The sequence below is a fragment of the Nicotiana tabacum genome, chromosome 24 (genome assembly GCF_000715075.1).
Source record: "Nicotiana tabacum cultivar K326 chromosome 24, ASM71507v2, whole genome shotgun sequence".
Taxonomy (NCBI): Eukaryota; Viridiplantae; Streptophyta; class Magnoliopsida; order Solanales; family Solanaceae; genus Nicotiana; species Nicotiana tabacum.
This window is the reverse complement of record NC_134103.1, coordinates 94,588,970-94,608,103: the sequence shown is the minus strand read 5'-3', so window position 1 is coordinate 94,608,103 and position 19,134 is coordinate 94,588,970. Positions and strand designations below refer to the sequence as shown.

At 38.1% G+C, this 19,134-nt stretch overlaps 2 protein-coding genes across 2 annotated transcripts; both read right to left on the bottom strand.

Moving 5' to 3' along the window:
* Positions 1–200: 200 nt before the first annotated feature.
* LOC107762779 (fasciclin-like arabinogalactan protein 11) lies at positions 201–1,132 on the bottom strand. Its single transcript, XM_016581161.2, has one exon. The coding sequence runs from the start codon at positions 1,081–1,083 to the stop codon at positions 280–282; it is 804 nt and encodes a 267-aa protein (XP_016436647.1). The 5' UTR covers positions 1,084–1,132; the 3' UTR covers positions 201–279.
* Positions 1,133–6,633: 5,501 nt separating this feature from the next.
* Positions 6,634–9,599, bottom strand: LOC107762777 (uncharacterized). Its single transcript, XM_016581159.2, has one exon. The coding sequence runs from the start codon at positions 9,414–9,416 to the stop codon at positions 7,596–7,598; it is 1,821 nt and encodes a 606-aa protein (XP_016436645.1). The 5' UTR covers positions 9,417–9,599; the 3' UTR covers positions 6,634–7,595.
* Positions 9,600–19,134: the final 9,535 nt, after the last annotated feature.

Below are 19,134 nucleotides of genomic sequence, written 5' to 3'. Positions count from 1 at the left end.
TGTGCACTAAGCTAAGTTGTTTACCTTGTAGACGAAAGAGATATGAAAGTGTGCCGCATTTGATTTTATGGTTCCTTAATTTTCTTTCTTCCCCTTAAAGGAAAAAGGGTAATGTTAATTACCTGTTAACAAGGTTATCTATGGATGTTTAAATTCTTTTAAAACATAGGAGTAACATAATATCCAAAAGCATGCTTGAGTACACACGAAAAGTAACATCTTATTAGGTTCCACTTAAATGTACAACATAACAAGCATAGAGGCATTGCTTGCCCCTAATTAGCTCATACACACAAACCAAACAGAGAAGAAAAAGCAGCTAGGATAGACCATAGCCCGAAACATCATGTGGGGAAGAAGTGAAGTAGCACCAGATGAAACAACATTAACAGATGCAGAATCCGAAGAAGGATCCTTCTTTTTCGGCTTTGATGGTGCTGGAGCAGGTGCTGGTGGTACAAAGAATTGCAAAGGAAGAAGCACTTTGTCAACTTGATAAATAGCTAACTGATTATCAGTGTAAATTGTACTGGACACACTTGCATTCACAATTCCAGTTGTTATGTTCACTGCTGTCCCGTTTGTGGTTATGTTGATTGGGAATTCGCGATTAGTGGTTCCACCAGCTTGTGTATGTAAAGGGTTGCTAGCAGTTTGGAACTGTGATAGGGAGAAATATGAAGGGAGAATATGGAATTTAACCAATTCAGCTTTCTGCTGATCACTGAAAGAGTTGAGAGTGCCAATTTTGAGGTTCAAAAAAGCGCCATCTGATGGAACAAACATTGTTATGCTGTTGGAGTTGTTTAGTAATGAGGTGATTTCGCCAATTTCTTGAGTGATTTGTAATAATTTGATGAACGTCGAATATGGACCAGCTTTTCCGAGGATTTTTACCACATTTGGCGGACCAGGTGGCCCTGGAGCGGGAGCAGAGACAATAGCTGGGGGCGATATTGGTGCAGGAGGAGATGATGGAGCTGGTGGCATTGGTGACATAGCAGGAGCTTGAGTGAAAATACAAGTGCATTGGAGCAAGAAGAAGAACAAGAAAAGAAGAGGTGACACAAATATTGGTTTCATTTTTCTTGATTTAGCTTAATTTGAAGTTGTGAGATGGAGGGAGAAGGAGAATGTGCTCCACTTTTATAATGAGGGGGGTGAATTTCTTGCTCTAAAATTAATTAAGAAAACAAAAAAGATGGGATAAGAGGTTCAGGGAAGAAGTTTGTGGGGTTATTGGGATGAAAGCAATTGTTAGGTGAAAAGGTGCAATTTAAGGTGAGCTGAGAATTTATATGTTTCTGTACTGTTATAAAGCAGCTAACAGCTTGAGAAGTGAAGTAAATTCCTTAGTAGATACAAACCGAATCGAAAAACCGTACCAAATCGATTAAAAAACCCGACTTGATTTGGTTTGATTTGGTTTGGTATTGAGTAAAAAAAACTGAACCAACCCGACATATAAATATATAATTTTTATATATACTTTTAAGATTTTATATAGAATTTTCTTTTAAAATGTCTAGAAATATTTGATAATCTCTTGCGGGATATAAATTTTAATATAATATGAAGTGCTCCATATTTATTGACCTTAAATAATTAGTTGTATGATCACTTTCTTATCAAGTGTTACTGAAATGCGTTTATCTCTTTGTTCTTCCATATTCATATCATATGTTAAGATTTATTAAATTCTTATATCTTTTTCGAATGTGAAGTGATTATTAATATTTAGGTATCATATTGATTTTTATGTTTAATTACTAGATTCGGTTAACCTGAAAGTGCACATCAACGAAAAATTATTGTCAGACGACTAAAAAAATAACTATTATATGTTACTAATAGAATTCTCCTATAAGAATATTTTAATCGATAATATGTTTGTCAATTTTTTATATTTTTACTAAATATATATTTACTAATCAAATATTTAACAAAGTAAGACTGAAATAATATTTAAGTAACAAAAAATCCGAAAACCCGAAAAATCCGACAAAATTGAACCAATCCAAACCGATATAGTTGGTTTGGTTTGATTTTGATAAAAATCGAACCAACTCGGTCCATGTACACCCCTAGTAGATACCATTCAGTTTATCTTCTTGTGATTTTAGGAGGGTAAAATAGCTGAAAAAGGCAGCCTGGTGCACTAAGCTTCCGATATGCGCAGGGTTTGGGGAAGGGCCAGACCAAAAGGGTCTATTGTACGCAGGCTTACCCTACATTTCTGCAAGAGGTTGTTTCCACTTTCCACGGCTCGAAACCGTGACCTCCTGATCACATAACAACAACTTTACCAGTTACACCAAGGTTCCCCTTCGTGAGTAAAATAGCTAGTGAAAAATATATTTTTTTTCTTTTTTGCTTTATGCGTCCGGTAATCGAAACTTACTGACTCAACTAATCCAAATTCATGTTGCTTAGGGGTCACTAAAGAGAAAATCTCTCTGCCAAGAATTTCTTCATTCCTAGGGCTCGAGACCGAAATCTCTAGTTAAAGGTTAAAGGATCCCCTCTATCCTACCACACTCCTCAATGTTATATTACAAGTTGCATGTAGTTACTGGAGAACCATAAATCATTAATCATGGTAATGGTTGGAGAGGAGGCTAATTTAGTTGCAACTGCACTGGTCACTATCTAGAATATCTTGGTACAGCTGATTATAATGTAATGTAAGATAACAAATGATAATCCACCAAAACATTTGTTGTGTTATCTGCTATCTTTTTGCAATGTCAATGCGTGACAGGATAGTACAATCATTTTTAGTAGATGAGCTAAAATTTTCAGGATGATTTGATAATGACGCTGAGATTCCATCAATCTGAATCTGTAAAAGCATCGATGCCATATTTTTCTAAGAGGAGAGGCAGGATTTAAACTTTATGAATTATGTACTTGTCACTGAAAGCTCGTCTTAGTTTTTGATTGCATAATTAATTATTTAAACATATTTAATAAATTTCGTAATATAAATACAGGGTTTATGTGTTTAAACTCGTACCCCATGTTCTAACTCCGTCCCTGCTAGACATTAACGGCAACAAACCACTCCTCAATTCCAAGCAAATTAAAGTAGACTATATGAATTCATAATGTCCTTGTTTCTCCATTTTAAGTCCGCGGCTCCCCCTTTAACCCCTAGCTGGATCAGACAAGAACTTTCACTTCTTATACTAGTTGCTAGACGATTACAAAATTCTTGCCTTGGTATAATTAGAAAACAAAAGGGAAGAAAGAAGAGGTCTCTTCATTTCCTCAGTCTCTCTCGTGCTACACTTTTTATGCAAGTGCTGGCTTGTATCCCCTAGTTCAAGAGACCTACAAAGCAAAGCTTATTATAGTCTACTGTGGACAACAGGGTGGTTAACCTTACAAGTGCGCTACTATTAAAGTTAAAACAATATCACAGTCACTTGAAACACAAGAATGATGAGGGATTAGGATAGAAACGATATAACTCCAGTGTGAATGATCCCTGGGTTCACATATTTCGGCGAAGAAAGTCGATTGGTTTCCCTTCACTTTTTCTTGCGGCAGTAGGAATTATGTGAAATCATGTAAACAAGTACCACAGAATGGATAGCAAAATGGAGTACTTGATATGCATGTTTTGGCCACTGGACTTCTGAAGATCAATTCAATAATGTAAAAACCTGTTATCTGGTATATGATGTACCATCCTAGATAGTGTTACAAATGAACCTGTTATACGTCCTGTACTGGGGTCTTTTGTTACGTTCAATCAACTGCTAATTAGACAATTAGTATTTCATAAACAGAAAGATACCGCCAAAACAAAACTTTTTCTATAGGAGCATACCCTTTTTTTTTGGGGTGTTAAGTAGGACTGCAGGAGCATACTGTACTGCACGCGCCTTATAGTTGGTCTGTAACAACTTGACCGGTCGTTTTTAGCTCTAGCGTATCGTTCGGTGGTTGAGGCCTTGAGTAGCTACACTTCATGTATTATGACTTGTACGAGTAGTCGGAATTTAATTTCGGGAAGATCGAAGTTGAGTTGAAAAGAAAATTCTAATTTCGGAAGGTCTCCGCATGTGTGAGAGCGCAAGAGCGTGTGGTGGACCGCAGAAGCGGTCGAACAGGAGCGGAATTTGGTCCGCAGAAGCAGATTTGGCTAGCTTGGAGAGAACCGCACATGCGATGGATTTTTCCGCAGGTGCGGCTGGTGGTCCGCCGGTGCAAAAGTTCCTGGGCATGAATCTTGCCCGAAGCATTTATATTGAGGGATGAATCTTCCCCGGGCATGGATCTTGCCCGAAACATTTATATTGAGGGATGGATCTTCCCTGGGCATGGATCTTGCCCGAAGTATTTATATTGTAATGAGTTACCTGGACATGGATCTTGTCCGTATCATTTATATTCGGGGATAAATTACCCCAGGATTGGATTGGCCTTATACGGTACTGAGTGACTGATTGTCAGTCAATGCGTATTTATATACGGGTTGGAACACCCCTGAGCTGGATTGGCCATAAACAGTACCGAGTGACCGGTATTTACAGGAGACCTTTTATTGAGATGTCATATTCTTCATATCATGCAATATTGATCTATTTCACTTGTACTGAGTTTAACTGATAAATTTGGAAGCATGTCTACGTTTTGTACCATTATTTATACTGGATTGTATCTGCGGAGCTCGTCATTGCTTTCAGCCCAGAGGTTAGTCTTGTTACTTATTGAGTTGGTTGTACTCATACTACACTCTGCACCTCGTGTGCAATATCCAGGTGCTTTCGGACACAGAGATTGTTAGATTTCAGAGTACTATCGATTTGAGACTATCAATGTAGCTGCTTGACGTCCGCTGATCTTGTCTCTCTTTCCTTCAGTTATTGTACTGTTCTATACTTTCAGACAGTGGTTTTTATCAGTCAAACATTTTATTCATATTAGATGCTCATGTACTCAGTGACACCGGATTTTGGGAGTGTTATATTTAAAATTGTGAGATTTCTCCCGCTGAATTTAATTATTTTGTTTTCAAATTTAAAAGAAAGGGTGGTTTATTGAGATTTTCGGCTTGCCTAGTATTGAGATAGGCGCCATCACGACATGTGAAATTTTGGGTCGTGACATGGTCACATCACACAGTAGATATAAACCGCAACAATGAGAATTTCTTGGTTAAGCAGCAACAACAACTATAACAACCAATGCCTCAGTCCCAAGCAAGCTGAAGTATCTTAGTTAAGTATGAAGACAAATTCCATCAAGGTAAAAAATGGAATCCACTACCTGAACACTCGCCAAATCCATTACAAGGAAACTCCCCTCCTTCAAAGTGGGAATATAAACAGCTGCCTCCTCCACTAAATGGATTTTATCCTCCTACCATTCCCCAACCAGTGTCGTCAATGTTCACCCTGGTCATATATCCAACATTTCTTCTCATCACTAAAAATCTGCAAAGGGAGCCAAGATACTCAGACAAACAGAAGCAAGTCCAAAAGGCAACATTCTTTTCTCACTTCACTATAAAAGCATATAGAACGCAGAGCATATGGGGCAGAGAAGTACCACAGTTAGGGGAAAAAATGATTTTCAAGAAAAATAACATTTCATACCGCAAAATCTTTGCATATTTGCATACAAATTGAAGCAAACAGTGAAATGCCACAAGCAACATTAGTTCTTCATCAAACTATAGAACCTGAAAAGCCTTTTTTTTTTTTGGGGGGGGGGGGGGTAGTGGAGGAATTGCTAGTCAGAGACTTAACAGGCATAAAATAGTCTTTTCAAATGGCAACAAGGATATCTCATAGCTAATATAATATAAGATGACCCCAATGATGTTGCTAAAAATTTGGAGCTATTAGGCGTTCGGAAAATTCTTGGAAAAAGTTTCTTGATAAAGATTTTCAAAGAAAAAAATTTGTGCAAAAAGAAAACGTGGATAGAGAGTTAAAGACAGCTTCAGAAAAGGTAGTGATCTAGACAATTTGGAGCTTTAAGTGTTTTGTGAGAGGTACTCCACTTCAAAAAAAATCCAAAAAATTATAAAATAATTTCAACAAAACAAGGACAAACAGAACCTCATCCTTCAGTTCTTTCAACAGTTACAGACAACTTCAAAACAGGTTATAATCCCTCCTGGAGCATCTGCTTCAGCAGGTATGAAATTAGAATATCGAAAACAAGTACGAGAAAGATGCATATATCGCTAGTTTACCGCTTGCCCTGGAAAATAACAAGGAAGCCAGTACAATAATCAGCAGAGAGTGTCGGCAATGTTGACAGTTGTGATTGGGTCAAATCCAAGTCGAGGAACAAAGATACAACATATTAACTTATCACATTCACACTATGTCAACATTTTATCAAGCATAAAGAACAGAGATTGAATGGTTGGACTGAGTGCTGCATAGGTTTGTGCCTCAGAAGCCACAATGAGAAAGTTGTCAGATGATATGCTGATTTCTAACTATTTGACATTTACTCTTTCACCCCTAGTATTAAAACACACTGCGTAGCTGAAGAGTCTTTTCCATCATCTGGTACAAGAAACACAACTTATTATGTTCTCTTTTAACTGACAATTAATATCACATTATTGTTGTACAAGAATGATCCAATTTCTAACCACATCCTGCATTTGGTAAAAGCTTGCCTCTGGTATTGATTAGGATAAGAACTGGGCACTCAGCCAAAAAAGATACATAACCTACAAATTTGCTATCATCCACCAACATCTCCAGGGTGACGCACTTCTTTTGTTCTGGTTCTTCCATTCTCAAGAAAATAGTGTATTGGACGACAAAGGAAGCACTGTTTCCTAAAGGAAAAACATGTAAACTAGAAAAATATTTTGACATCATGACCGCCTAACAAAACAAAACTTATTTTTAAGACTGTACTTGCCTAAATCAGTCTAGTAGCCTGTTTGGCCAAGCTTTTTTTTTTTGGCCAAGCTTTTTTTTTTGGCCAAAAAAATGCTTTTGAGGAGAAGGAGAAGCAGAAAAAAGTAGCTTCTCTCAAAAAGCACTTTTCTGAGAAACACTTTTGAGAAAAATACACTTAGAAACAGTTTTCAAAAGCTTGACCAAACACTAATTACTGCTTAAAAGTGCTTTTCAAATTAATTAGTCAAACACAAACTGTTTTTCACCAAAAGCACTTTTTTTAAAAGTACTTTTGAGAAAAGTACTTCTCAAACTAAGCTGATTTTAGAAGCTTGGCCAAACAGGCTATAGGTCTTTCACGTAGATTCAAGAAATAGAAGGTTTAAAGGCCTATCATCCTCTCAGGTAAGGTCATTGTGCTAAAACCATGAAAGGAATTCAAGCAGCTTAACTCTGAGCAGCGCTTTAGCTCTTTCCTGAATCTCAAATAAACAACAACCTTGAGTTCATGGCTGACCATGTCCACGGACAACACTCAGATCTGCAGTAACAAGCAAAAAGCCAGGCTGCCGAATCTCTGCAGAATGTGCTCATGTAAAATGTCTTGAGGATGTATTGAACAGTCTGCTATTGTCTCCAATTAGCTAAATTTGATTTACATGAAGCTTACAACTTACAAGTTCCTAAAGAACGACTTCTCACACTAGATAAATGTCAACTATGCAGGCTACCCACAAGAGCAGAGTATGCAGCAGCATCAGGCGTAAGGCCTGCCTCTATCATCTCATCATACAATCTGAAGGCTTCATCTGATCTGCCCTCTTTCGATAAGCCAGAAATGATTGCTGTGTAAGTCACCACATTCGGAGCTAAACCCTCTGTAGGCATCTCATTGAAAAGTTTCAGAGCATCGTCTACCTTCCCTGATATGCATTCCCCGTGTACAAGTGAGGTGTATGTATAGACATCTGGTATCAGGCCCTTAGATTCCATAAGAATTCTTAGCTTATATGCTTCCTTCATCAAACCTTTTTTGCAGTAACCGTCTATCACGGCATTGTATGTTGCCGTATTAGGTTTAACTCCCTTACTTTCCATCTCACGGAGGGCCCTTTTTGCTTCAACAAAATTTCCTTCCTTGCAATAAATATCGATCAAAGTTGTATAAGCAACTTCATTTGGAGCTACGCCTCGATCCACCATCGAGAACAACCACGTCTTGGCTTCCTCATGCCGATCTAACCTACACAGCCCAGTAGCAATTATATTGTAAACATATACATCAGCCTCATGTCCTTTGCCCTCCATAATCCTCTGCAGCCTCCATACTTCATCCATATTACCTTGCTTACAGTAACCATCCATCATTGTATTAAATATAACTCGATTTACGTCAATCCCCTTACTTTGCATCTCATTAAGTAAAACTTCAGCCGCTTGCATCTGTCCAGATTTACACAAGCCATTTATCAAAGCTCCATATGTGTGAGCATTCGGAACAAGGCCCCTCTCCACCATTTCATCAAACACCGAAAACGCCTTTTTGACATCACCTAACTTACAATAACCACTAATCATAGAGGAGTATAAATGGACATCTGGCTCTATTCCCTTCTCTTTTATTTTCCTAAACAATCTCTCAACATCTTCAAGATTTCCAAAATTAGAATACCCGTCAATCAGAAGTGTATAACTTGTCACATCAAGATTCACACCATCCTTTTTCATTAGCCTCAAAATTTCTTTCACAGCCACAAAATCTGACTTCTTCATATAAGCATCCAATAATGTGTTGTAAGTGTATTCATTTGGTTTCACCCCTTTGCTAATCATTTCATCCATAAGCTTTCTTGCCTTGTTAACCTCTCCCACTTTACACAACCCGTCGATAACCATTGTCATCGTATAAACGGTAATTTTCACAGCATATTCAACCATCTTTTCGAAAAACTCGAACAACGAGTCATACTGTTTTCGCCTTTTCATAGCAAGTAAGTATACCATACAAGATCTGTCATCCAATTCAAACCCACCATTCCTCATATACTCAAAAACCTCCCGAGCTTCCTCAAACCTGATATTATCAACATAAACCCTAAACAACATATCTAACATCTTCCCCATAACCTTGTGCTCTACATTATTCTCACCCACTAAAGAAGCTATTTCTGAAAAGGGTTTCCTCAGCCCATCAGCAGCAGCAACATCATACAAAATATTCTTTGCTTCAGCAAACTTCCTGGCTTCGAGCAAGCGCAAAGCCAAGGCTATATGTGCTTCAAGATTGGGTCTTTGGTGAGTCAAAGATAGGTCTTTTTGGAGGAATTTAAAGAAGCTTAAGCAAGATTGTGTAGGGACAGATGGGTTTGAAAGAACAAGATGAATTACTTGGGGATTAAGCTGGGACATTAGAGGAGGAATTTCCCTAATAGACGTCGAATTTATGAGGGTATTGGAGATCAATTTGGCAATTTCTTCATTCGGTTTTTTGGGAAAAAGTTGTTTTACAGTTCGGTAAAACTTTTGAGTCGACATTTTGTGCACAAGTCAATATCTTATAAAGGTGTAATTTTTACAATGGAAGCTTCATTCGAAGTTTTAATAGTCGACTCGAAATAGTCAAATAAATATAGGATTACCTCTATTACCGCAGGGAAGACACGGATGACATGTTTTCCGGTGACGAGAGTCCAGTTTCCGGCGGGGTTTATGCTTAAACGAGCAGAAGGTGTAGTTTGTTTCGTCATTTTATAGTTTTGAAAAAAGTTGAAATTGGCCCAAATACTTTTTGAAACTTCCATTAAGTCCTCATTTTTTTTACGCTTTTGTTTCAAAAGATGTCTCTTAATGTTGCTCTGCTTAGCCACTAGCCAGCCAGTGATTTGTGTAATAATTATTCCTCTTCATTAACTCACTTTGAAATTTGCACGTCTGGTTCGTGCATTTTTTCAAAGCATTTTCTTATTCTTGTTTTGACAAGAGAAAAGAAAGATGAAGACCCTAAACAGTCATAAATGAATTCCATTATTTTTCACCTTGATAGATGATTACACTATCGCATTTTATCATTCTCCAGTAAGCGCAAACGAGATGATGCATCGTAAGATATGTTCCACGGACATAATCGACATAGACAATCGCCATTTCTTGAGCTTGATCAGTTATGAGAATAAAAAAAATTAATTGACTTTAAAGTTGTAGAGAACAACCATTTGAATGATTCTGCGGACTCATCAGACAAAAAGTACAACAAAAAATTATATCTTGCCCATGATAATTTATTCCAATGGTTGCAACAAATCATGCGACACTTATTTAGTAATATCTGGTATCAATAGAGACAACATCACCGAAAATATTATAGTTAATTCTTGATTAAACCATCTTCCAAGAAAAAGGTAGTTATACACCCTTTCAGAATCAAGTCGAACATCCCAATAGAAGAGACTCTGATTGGCACTGCAATGGTTTAAACAGAGAACATACTGCAAAGTGATGCTGAAAGCTGATTCCAAGGGGAATGGGTTGTTCCTTGGAAGATATCGTCTTTAGTGAGAGACATTCTTTAAAACTGAGATGCAATTAGTTTTGGTTCATAAATTCTGAGAAAGCAATGCACTAGAAGAGTTCTGGCAAATGATACAGTTCAAGATCAACATCACCTTTCATTTACTTCATTAATGTCATTTCCTACTCAATCGAAAAGATGAACTGCCATATATCAGATGTAAAACAATGAGATGAAGGCAGGCGCTCATTCGGATATTGGGTTCATCTCATTCAATAGCCAAAGTAATAGGCATGTGGAAAATTTCTTTGGTTTGGTAGCCAACTTTATTGAATTTCTTTGATTTGGTAGCCAACTTTATTGAATTTCTTTGATTTGGTAGCCAATTTTGTTGAATTTTTTTGGGTTAGTAGCCAACTTTCTTGAATTGTCAACATTGAAGAAAAAGAAGGAAAAGTGTGTGCAAATTATCAAATATAATAGGCTTTAGAGAGTGAGGCTTCGGCTATAAAATGAGAGCTTCAACTCTCATTTCCACACACCAACAAAGATAGAAAGAAAGAGTCAGGTTTCACAGACAAGGTATAAGAAAATAGTCTGTGAGAAAAATAGAGAGTGAGCGATATTGTAGTGAGGTGAGAATATCAAAAGAGAGTTATTTCTTTTGAATGTTGTAGTGGTTTTTGGAGTATTTTACTCGGACCTACAAAGTGTAAAATTCCTTGCAATAGTGATATCAGTTGCTCGTCTCGGGGCCGTAGTTTTTTCCCTTATTCAAAGGGTTTTTCACGTAAAAATCTTGGTGTTGTTGTTATTTTTTTCTTGCTAATTACCGTATCTCGGTGCTACATGATTATTCCGCTTTTATTACTGTGAATATTATTTTTGTAGGGGGTTTATTCCCAACAACTGATATCAGAGCACATGTTCCGCTTGTTTACAAAAATACTATTCACTGTCGATACTACTATACTCAGTGAAAAACAAAAATATCCGGAGTAAAGTATGAGGTAGCAAAATTTGACGTAGATAGCGGTTTCTCAACATCGCAAAGAAGGATGAGAGATCTGCTCATCCAACAAGGATTACACAAGGTACTAGATGGTGATGTCAAAATACCTGATACCATGAAAGCTGAGGATTTGGCTGACTTGGATGAAAGGGCTTCTAGTACAATCAGGTTGCACTTATCAGATGATGTGGTAAATAACATCATTGATGAAGACACCGCACGTGGTATTTGGAGAAAGCATATACATGTCCAAAACGCTAACAAATAAATTGTACCTGAAGAAGCAGTTATACGCCCTACACATGGGCGAAGGTACAAATTTTTTGTCACATTTAAATGTGTTTAACGGACTAATCACACAGCTCGCCAATCTCGGAGTAAAAATCAAGGAAGAAGATAAAGCCATCTTGTTGTTGAACTCGTCGCCATCTTCGTATGATAATCTGGCAACAACCATCCTGCACGGTAAGACTACCATTGAGTTGAAAGATGTCACATCGTCTCTTCTACTCAATGAGAAGATGAGAAAGAAGCCTGAAAATCAAGGACATGCTCTCATCACAGAAGGTAGAGGCAGGAGTTATCAAAGGAGTTCGAGCAACTATGGTAGATCCGGAGCTCGTGGGAAGTCTAAGAACCGATCCAAATCAAGAGCTAGAAATTGCTACAATTGTGATCAACAAGGTCACTTCAAAAGAGATTGCCCAAATTCAAGAAAGGGCAAATGTGAAACCAGTGGCCAGAAGAATGACGACAACACAACCGTCATGGTGTAAAACAATGATAATGTTGTCCTCTTTATAAATGAGGAAGAGGAATGCATGCACTTATCAGGTCCAGAGTCGGAATGGGTGGTTGATACAACAGCATCTTACCATGCCACACCGGTAAGAGATCTTTTTTGCAGATATGTAGCATGTGATTTCGGTCTTCTGAGAATGGGTAACACAAGTTACTCAAAGATTGCGGGGATCGGTGACATTTGTATCAAGACAAATATTGGATGCACATTGGTTCTAAAGGACGTGCGATATGTACCTGATTTGCGGATGAACTTGATCTCAGGAATTGCTTTAGACCGAGATGGATACGAGAACTATTTTGCAAATTAAAAGTGGAGACTCACCAAGGGATCATTGGTGATTTCAAAGGGAGTTGCTCATGGCACGTTGTATAGGACAAATGCAGAAATATTCTAAGGTGAATTGAACGCGGCACAAGATGAGATTTCTGCAGATTTGTGTCACGGTCCAAAATCCCACCTCAGGCGTCGTGATGGCACAAAATTTCACCTCAGGCATCGTGACCTCCGAACGACTCCAATCTTTCTTGAGCCGTCCTTACATAACTACGAGGCTCCGAAAATCCTAGCAACTTCAATCTATTTAGAAACATAACAAAAGTGAACCATAATTAGGAAAATTTTCACGGTTTCAGCTCATTTGAGTATTTTATCAAACACTAGGTGTGCAAATTTGGTTACAAGGTTCTTCTATAAGATTTCCTTCATTTCATAACCCAATCTTTACTTATTTGATCTCAAATATCTTCCTATAAACCTTATTGGTACAAGCATATATATATATAATACTCTTACACCCAAGAATCATACTCTCAATCACCAATCTTTTATTCCAAACTCGAAATTTGAAGACTAGGTGTTAAATCTTACCTCTTAGATGAAGATATTATGATTAGCTTCCTTGATTCTTGAAGATTAGATGATTAGAATGTTAGGTTCCCTCCTTCTCTCTCTAAAATTCTCTTACCTCTCTCTAAAACCCTCAGAAAAATACCCCAAAATAAGCCCCAAAGGCTATTTATTAAAATGGATCGGGTTATGAAAATAAAAAAATTAACCCTCCGAAAGCAGGTCTGCGGTCGCATAACGGACCGCAAAATGGGTATGCGAGCCGCACAATGATCGCAAAAATTGATGCCCAGAACTGGGCTATTCTGGTCCATTCTGTGACCAGTTTGCGGTCGCAGAAGCAGTTTCGCGATCGCATAACTATTCTGCGATGGCAGAATTGGTCGCAGAATCACATTTTTCAAGCCTTTGGTAATTTGGTAATAACTTCTTGTAGGAATATCCAAATGACAAACGGTTTGAAGCGTTAGAAACTAGACTCAAAGATATTTCATTTGGTAGGTAATACACCATATAACACTTCGTATCATGAGAGTTATGATCATTTGAAGTTAGGTCTTGTGCGAACTCACTTGAAACTTTAGTCTATTATGAAATTTCCAACTTCTACATTCGATGCCGAAACCTATCGAATCAAGTCCGATTGACTTCAAATTTTTCACACTAGTCATAAATGACATAACGGACCTATTCTAATTTCCAGAATCAGATTCTGACCTCGTTATCAAAAATTCAAACTTTGATCGAATTTTTTCGAAAATCGTCTATTTTCCAACTTTCGCCAAAATGCGTCGAATTGTCCTACGGACTTTCAAATCCAAATTCGGACATACTCCTAAGTCCGAAATTACCATACGAAGTTATTGACATTATCAAAATTCTATTCCGGGGTCGTTTGCTCAAAAGTCAACTCTCCGGTCAACTCTTTCCATTTAAGCTTCTAGATAAGAATTGTTCTTTCAATTTATTTCCGAATCTTCCGAAAATCAAACTCGACCTCACCCGCGGGTCATAATACATATTACGAAGCTGCTCGAGACCTTAAGTCACAGAACAAGGTGTTAATTCTTAAAACGATAAGTCGGGTCGTTACATTCTCCACCTCTTAAACATACGTTTATCCTCGAACGTGCCAAGAATCTTTCTGAGGATATTAAATTACTGAGTGTATTCTTACGCACATACTCGTGAGTGATTCTACGTTCCGCAATTTATCATGGGTCCGACAACACCATCTTAGTTGAGATTATTTCTTTTATCCATACTTATAAACTTCAAAACCAATTTTCTTACACTCCAAATATTTTCAAAAGGTCCGATTTTCACATCAACGCACAGTATTAGTCTCAGCTGGCTATATCAACTCGTGCCTACGCACACATCAACTTATCAGAAATTTCGGCAGAGTCTCTCCTGTAATTGGGCCCATCCACCTGCCAGAGTAACACCAAAACAACTCCTAACAACATATCCACAACCCCACAAAGCACCACAATGTATATATCAATAACACTAACCTCAGCATTACAAGTACTACATTATCATAATGATATCAGGGCATGAAGCACATCATATGTATGCCCATCACCACATCTCTGGTCTTAATAGTTGTTCATAATCGATTACAATATCGCCAATTAACCTCATATTAACCAAAACCTCGTTTCGAATTTTCACAACACTGACGGCAAAATGTGAGGCATGAAGACCTCATAACTATTTACCCGACTTAACGAGTCACATTTAATGCCACCTGGGCACTTACCTCGTAGGCTAAAACTCAATAATTACAGCACAATTATGGCACGAAAACACATAAAAGAATTATCACATAAGCCTATCAGGCATAACATCCTATTAGTACTATAATACAAATTAAACTTCACAAAGGGAGAATTTAAACTCATAAATATTTTACCACAAGGACCTTGTCCTTATATAACTTCCACTGCGGCTTGTAGCCCGGTTTCAATATTTCACATCATATAAAAATGCAAGGATCTTGTCCTCAACTCCGAATCACAAGTATTTTGCACATTGTGCCAACTGAAATTTCAATTTCCTTTCTTTCTTCTTTTCAATAAATTTCGTAAATATTTTTCATAACACATAATGAACCCTCATACCGGTAGGGCATAAAATTCATAAAATTGGAATCAATTATTCCGAAACATATCAAACCCACTGTAATGAATAATAAAAATTACTTTTGGACTTATAGCCATCAATGGTGCCCAAAAATAAAAATGACAGACACAAGCTCACATCTTCAAATCTCCCAACAGGGATAAACATATAAGTAGGTCACAAAATTACGAAGCTCACCCATAAGCGGAGCATAATAGAAGGACTCACCTCAATATTCAGATCCGAATCAAATTAAGGGAAAATATTCTTTTATAACAAATCGGGATCGTACCTGTAACGACACCATCTGGTGTATCGGCCCTAAGCTAAATCATAGCGATTATATCAACGGGTCGAGCCTCCACCTCTTAGGCGCCCTTTACCTGTCTATCTTCCACCCCCTAACTGGCTGTGCACGTGGGGTAGTAATTGCACTGGGGCCGATAGTCTGAGTGTTCTGATAAAATCCACCCCTCCCAAGTCTGGTACAATCTCTCATAATATGCCTAGTGTCACCACACTCATAACAGCCTCTCTAAGGTCGCGGTTGCTCATATTGAGTCTGTATCGGATAACTGGAATAACCATGATAGGAATCCCGAGCCGGTGGTGCATTGTAAGAACTTACCGGAGCACTCCGAGTAATCTGATATGTATACTGAGCTGGCCGACTGCTCGAGCCTCCGCTATAATAAGTCCTAGCTGAAGAGTAAAATCTATTGAACCCTTCAGAGCTTCGAGACCTTTTGGCCTCCTTAGACTCCTTTTTCACGCCTAGAACACCCTCAATCTTCCTCGCAATCTCCACTACTTGTTGAAATGGAGTATCAGTTTGCAACCCTCGAGCCATGCATATTTTAATATCATAATCGAGCCTCTCAATGAATCTGCGGACCCGCTCTCTGACTGTAGGAACCAAGATAGGTGCATGACGGGCTAACTTACTAAACCCGATAGCATGTTCTGACACTGTCATAGTGCCCTGACGTAACCGTTCAAACTCTGTGCGCCACGCATCTTAGAGAGTCTGGGGAACAAACTCTTTCAAGAATATTTCCGAAAATTGAGCCCAAGTTGGTGGTGTTGCATCGGCTGGTCTACCTTCCTCATAGATTTGCCACCACTGATATGCTGTGCCTGACAGTTGAAATGTAGTAAAGGCAACTCCGCTCACTTCCACAATACCCATGGTACGGAGAATACGGTGACAATATTCTAGAAATTCTTGGGCATCCTCTGTAGCTGTGCCACTGAAAGTAGGTGGACTATACTTCTTAAACCTCTCAAGTCTCTTTTGTTCTTCTTCTGATGCCTCTGGCCTGACCTCAGGCCGAACCGGAATAATAGGTTGTACCGGTACTACACCCGGAACCTGACCAACGTGAACCTGCTGCTCAGGAGTTGTGCTATGAGTCTGAGCTACTCCCCAAATCTGTGAAATATTTGGTGCAACAGAGATCAATCTCGCATGAGTTAATGTACCAAACATACTCAGGAACTGTGTTAAAGTCTCCTGAAGCCCGAGGGTAATAACAGGTGCTTCGGGTACCTGTCCCCCATCTGAAGCTACTGGCGGCTCCTCAACTGCTCCTCAACTGCTGCTCTGACAGGTTCTCCAGTCGCGGCACGTGCCCTTCCTCTACCTCTACCTCGGCCTCTACCTCGGCCACGACCTCTTGCATCCCTAACAGTATGTGCGGATGCCTGCTCAGCTAACTCGGTAGCACATGTCCTCACCATCTGTGAGATAATAGAGATACAAAGGCTCAAATTCCAAATTTAACAAATTCCGCATGACATGAATAAAAGAAGTGAAAATTTTCTAGCAGTCCTGTAGCCTCTCGAAGATAAGTACAGACGTCTTTGTACCGATCCGCAAGACTCTACTAGACTCGTTCGTGACTCGTAGAACCTATGAACCTAGGGCTCTGATACCAACTTGTCACAATCCAAAATCCCACCTCAGGCGTCGTGATGGCACCTAGTTTCTAAGACTAGGTAAGTCGATTATAATCACATTTCAAGCCATTTTGTTTTTAAAACTAACAGCGGAAACTAATATGAAAATATCCCAAGACTGGTAATACTGAGTCACGAACTCTAACTGAATACATGAAATGATCTCAAGGATCGAATACTCAATATTGTTTGAATAATAATTAACAGTACAATAAAAATGAAAAGACTCCAAGGAACTGCGACGACCAAGCAGCTCTACCTTGAATCCTTGCGATCCCACTCTAACTCTGTCCGAGTCTAATATCTTCAATACCTGGCTCTGCACAAAAATATGCAGAAGTGTAATATGAGTATACCACAGTCGGTACCCAGTAAGTATCAAGACTAACCTCAGTGGAGTAAAGACGAGGTACAGTCAAGACACTCACTAGTCTAATAACTTGTGCAACATAGTATACAGAAAAATAAGAAAAAATAACAATAAGGGCAACACAAATCAATCAGTGATATGCATAGCAGGCAACAAGAACACCATCAATATTGCTCAACAAATAGTAAATACAAGTACACCCAATTAAATCAAGTCCTTCAAATAAATATCTTTCACATATAATTTTTCCAAATAACTCTCTTTCAATTATAATTTCCTCAAATAAATATCATTCAAATATAATTCTTTCAATAAATCTCTTTCAAATATAACTTCCTCAAATAAGTATCTTTCAAATATAATTCTTTCAATAAATCTCTTTCAAATATAACTTCCTCAAATAAATATTTTTGAAATATAAGTCACACTGTGACACCTCATTTCAAAATCATAAAGTATGGGTCTCAGCCCAATTTCATATTTTTCGTAAACAAGGGTCTCAGCCCACTTTCATATTTTCACTGCACTTCGTACCGATAATTAAATCATCATATCTCCCTGGCACCTCGTGCCCACTTTTTATATTATATCTGCACGGACAGTTCACGTGCCAATAATAAAACCATCATATTTTTCCCGGCACTTCGTGCCCACGTTTCATATCTCAATTGCACGGATAGTTTACATGCCAACATCATCATTATTTACTCATGGCACCTCGTGCCCACATTTCTTTTCATAATCTGCCTGGCAATAGCCACAGGCTCCCAATTTCAACATAAATCAGACTATTATCAATTTACCAACAACAAGACAAATTGCACAAGGTATAAAAATAAACACAAAAAAAATCACAACATCACATAAAAATCACCAATGCAACCACTCCACATCATAACATATCATCCCTGATAATAGCTACCCTTATCTCTCTTATAGCCAGCCTTATCACTCCTATAATAGCCTCCATTATCCCTCCGCCCTGACAATATTAATAGCCACCCTTATCGCTCCTATAGCCACCCTTATCTCTCATATAGCCAGCCTTATCACTCCTATAATATCCTTCCTTATCCCTCCTCCTTGACAATATCAATAGCTACCCTTATCGCTCCTATAGCCACCCTTATCTCTCCTATAGCCACCCTTATCTCTCATATAGTTACCTTTATCGCTCCGCCCAGACAATATCCCAAGACACACAACAACAGTGAAATATCACCCTTATACCCACATTATATCAACAGTGGAATGCCACCCTTATATCCTCAAAATAATAACTCAAATAGCACAACAATTTACACGAAATATTCTCACGGCAACATAACAAAATCAATTCATATCACAATTTGCCCAATGGCCACAACCAATTCCAAAGATATAATAAAATTAATTAACTTCACAACAAATAGCCCAAGGCTCCAAACAATGTGTATAAAACCTTAAAAACAATCAACAACGATAGAAAAATAATCAACATAGGGCAACGCCTTCATTAATCCAAATTTTGATAATTATACTAACACTCCTTCTTAAGCTTGTTTAATTAATTATTTGAGACGAAAAATTCATCATGAAATTAAATTCCAAGAAATATCAAATCATCAAATTCACGGAATCCACATA

Coding starts and splice junctions, on each gene's coding strand:
- LOC107762777 (XM_016581159.2), bottom strand. CDS start 9,416: ATGTCGACTCAAAAGTTTTACCGAACTGTAAAACAACTTTTTCCCAAA.
- LOC107762779 (XM_016581161.2), bottom strand. CDS start 1,083: ATGAAACCAATATTTGTGTCACCTCTTCTTTTCTTGTTCTTCTTCTTG.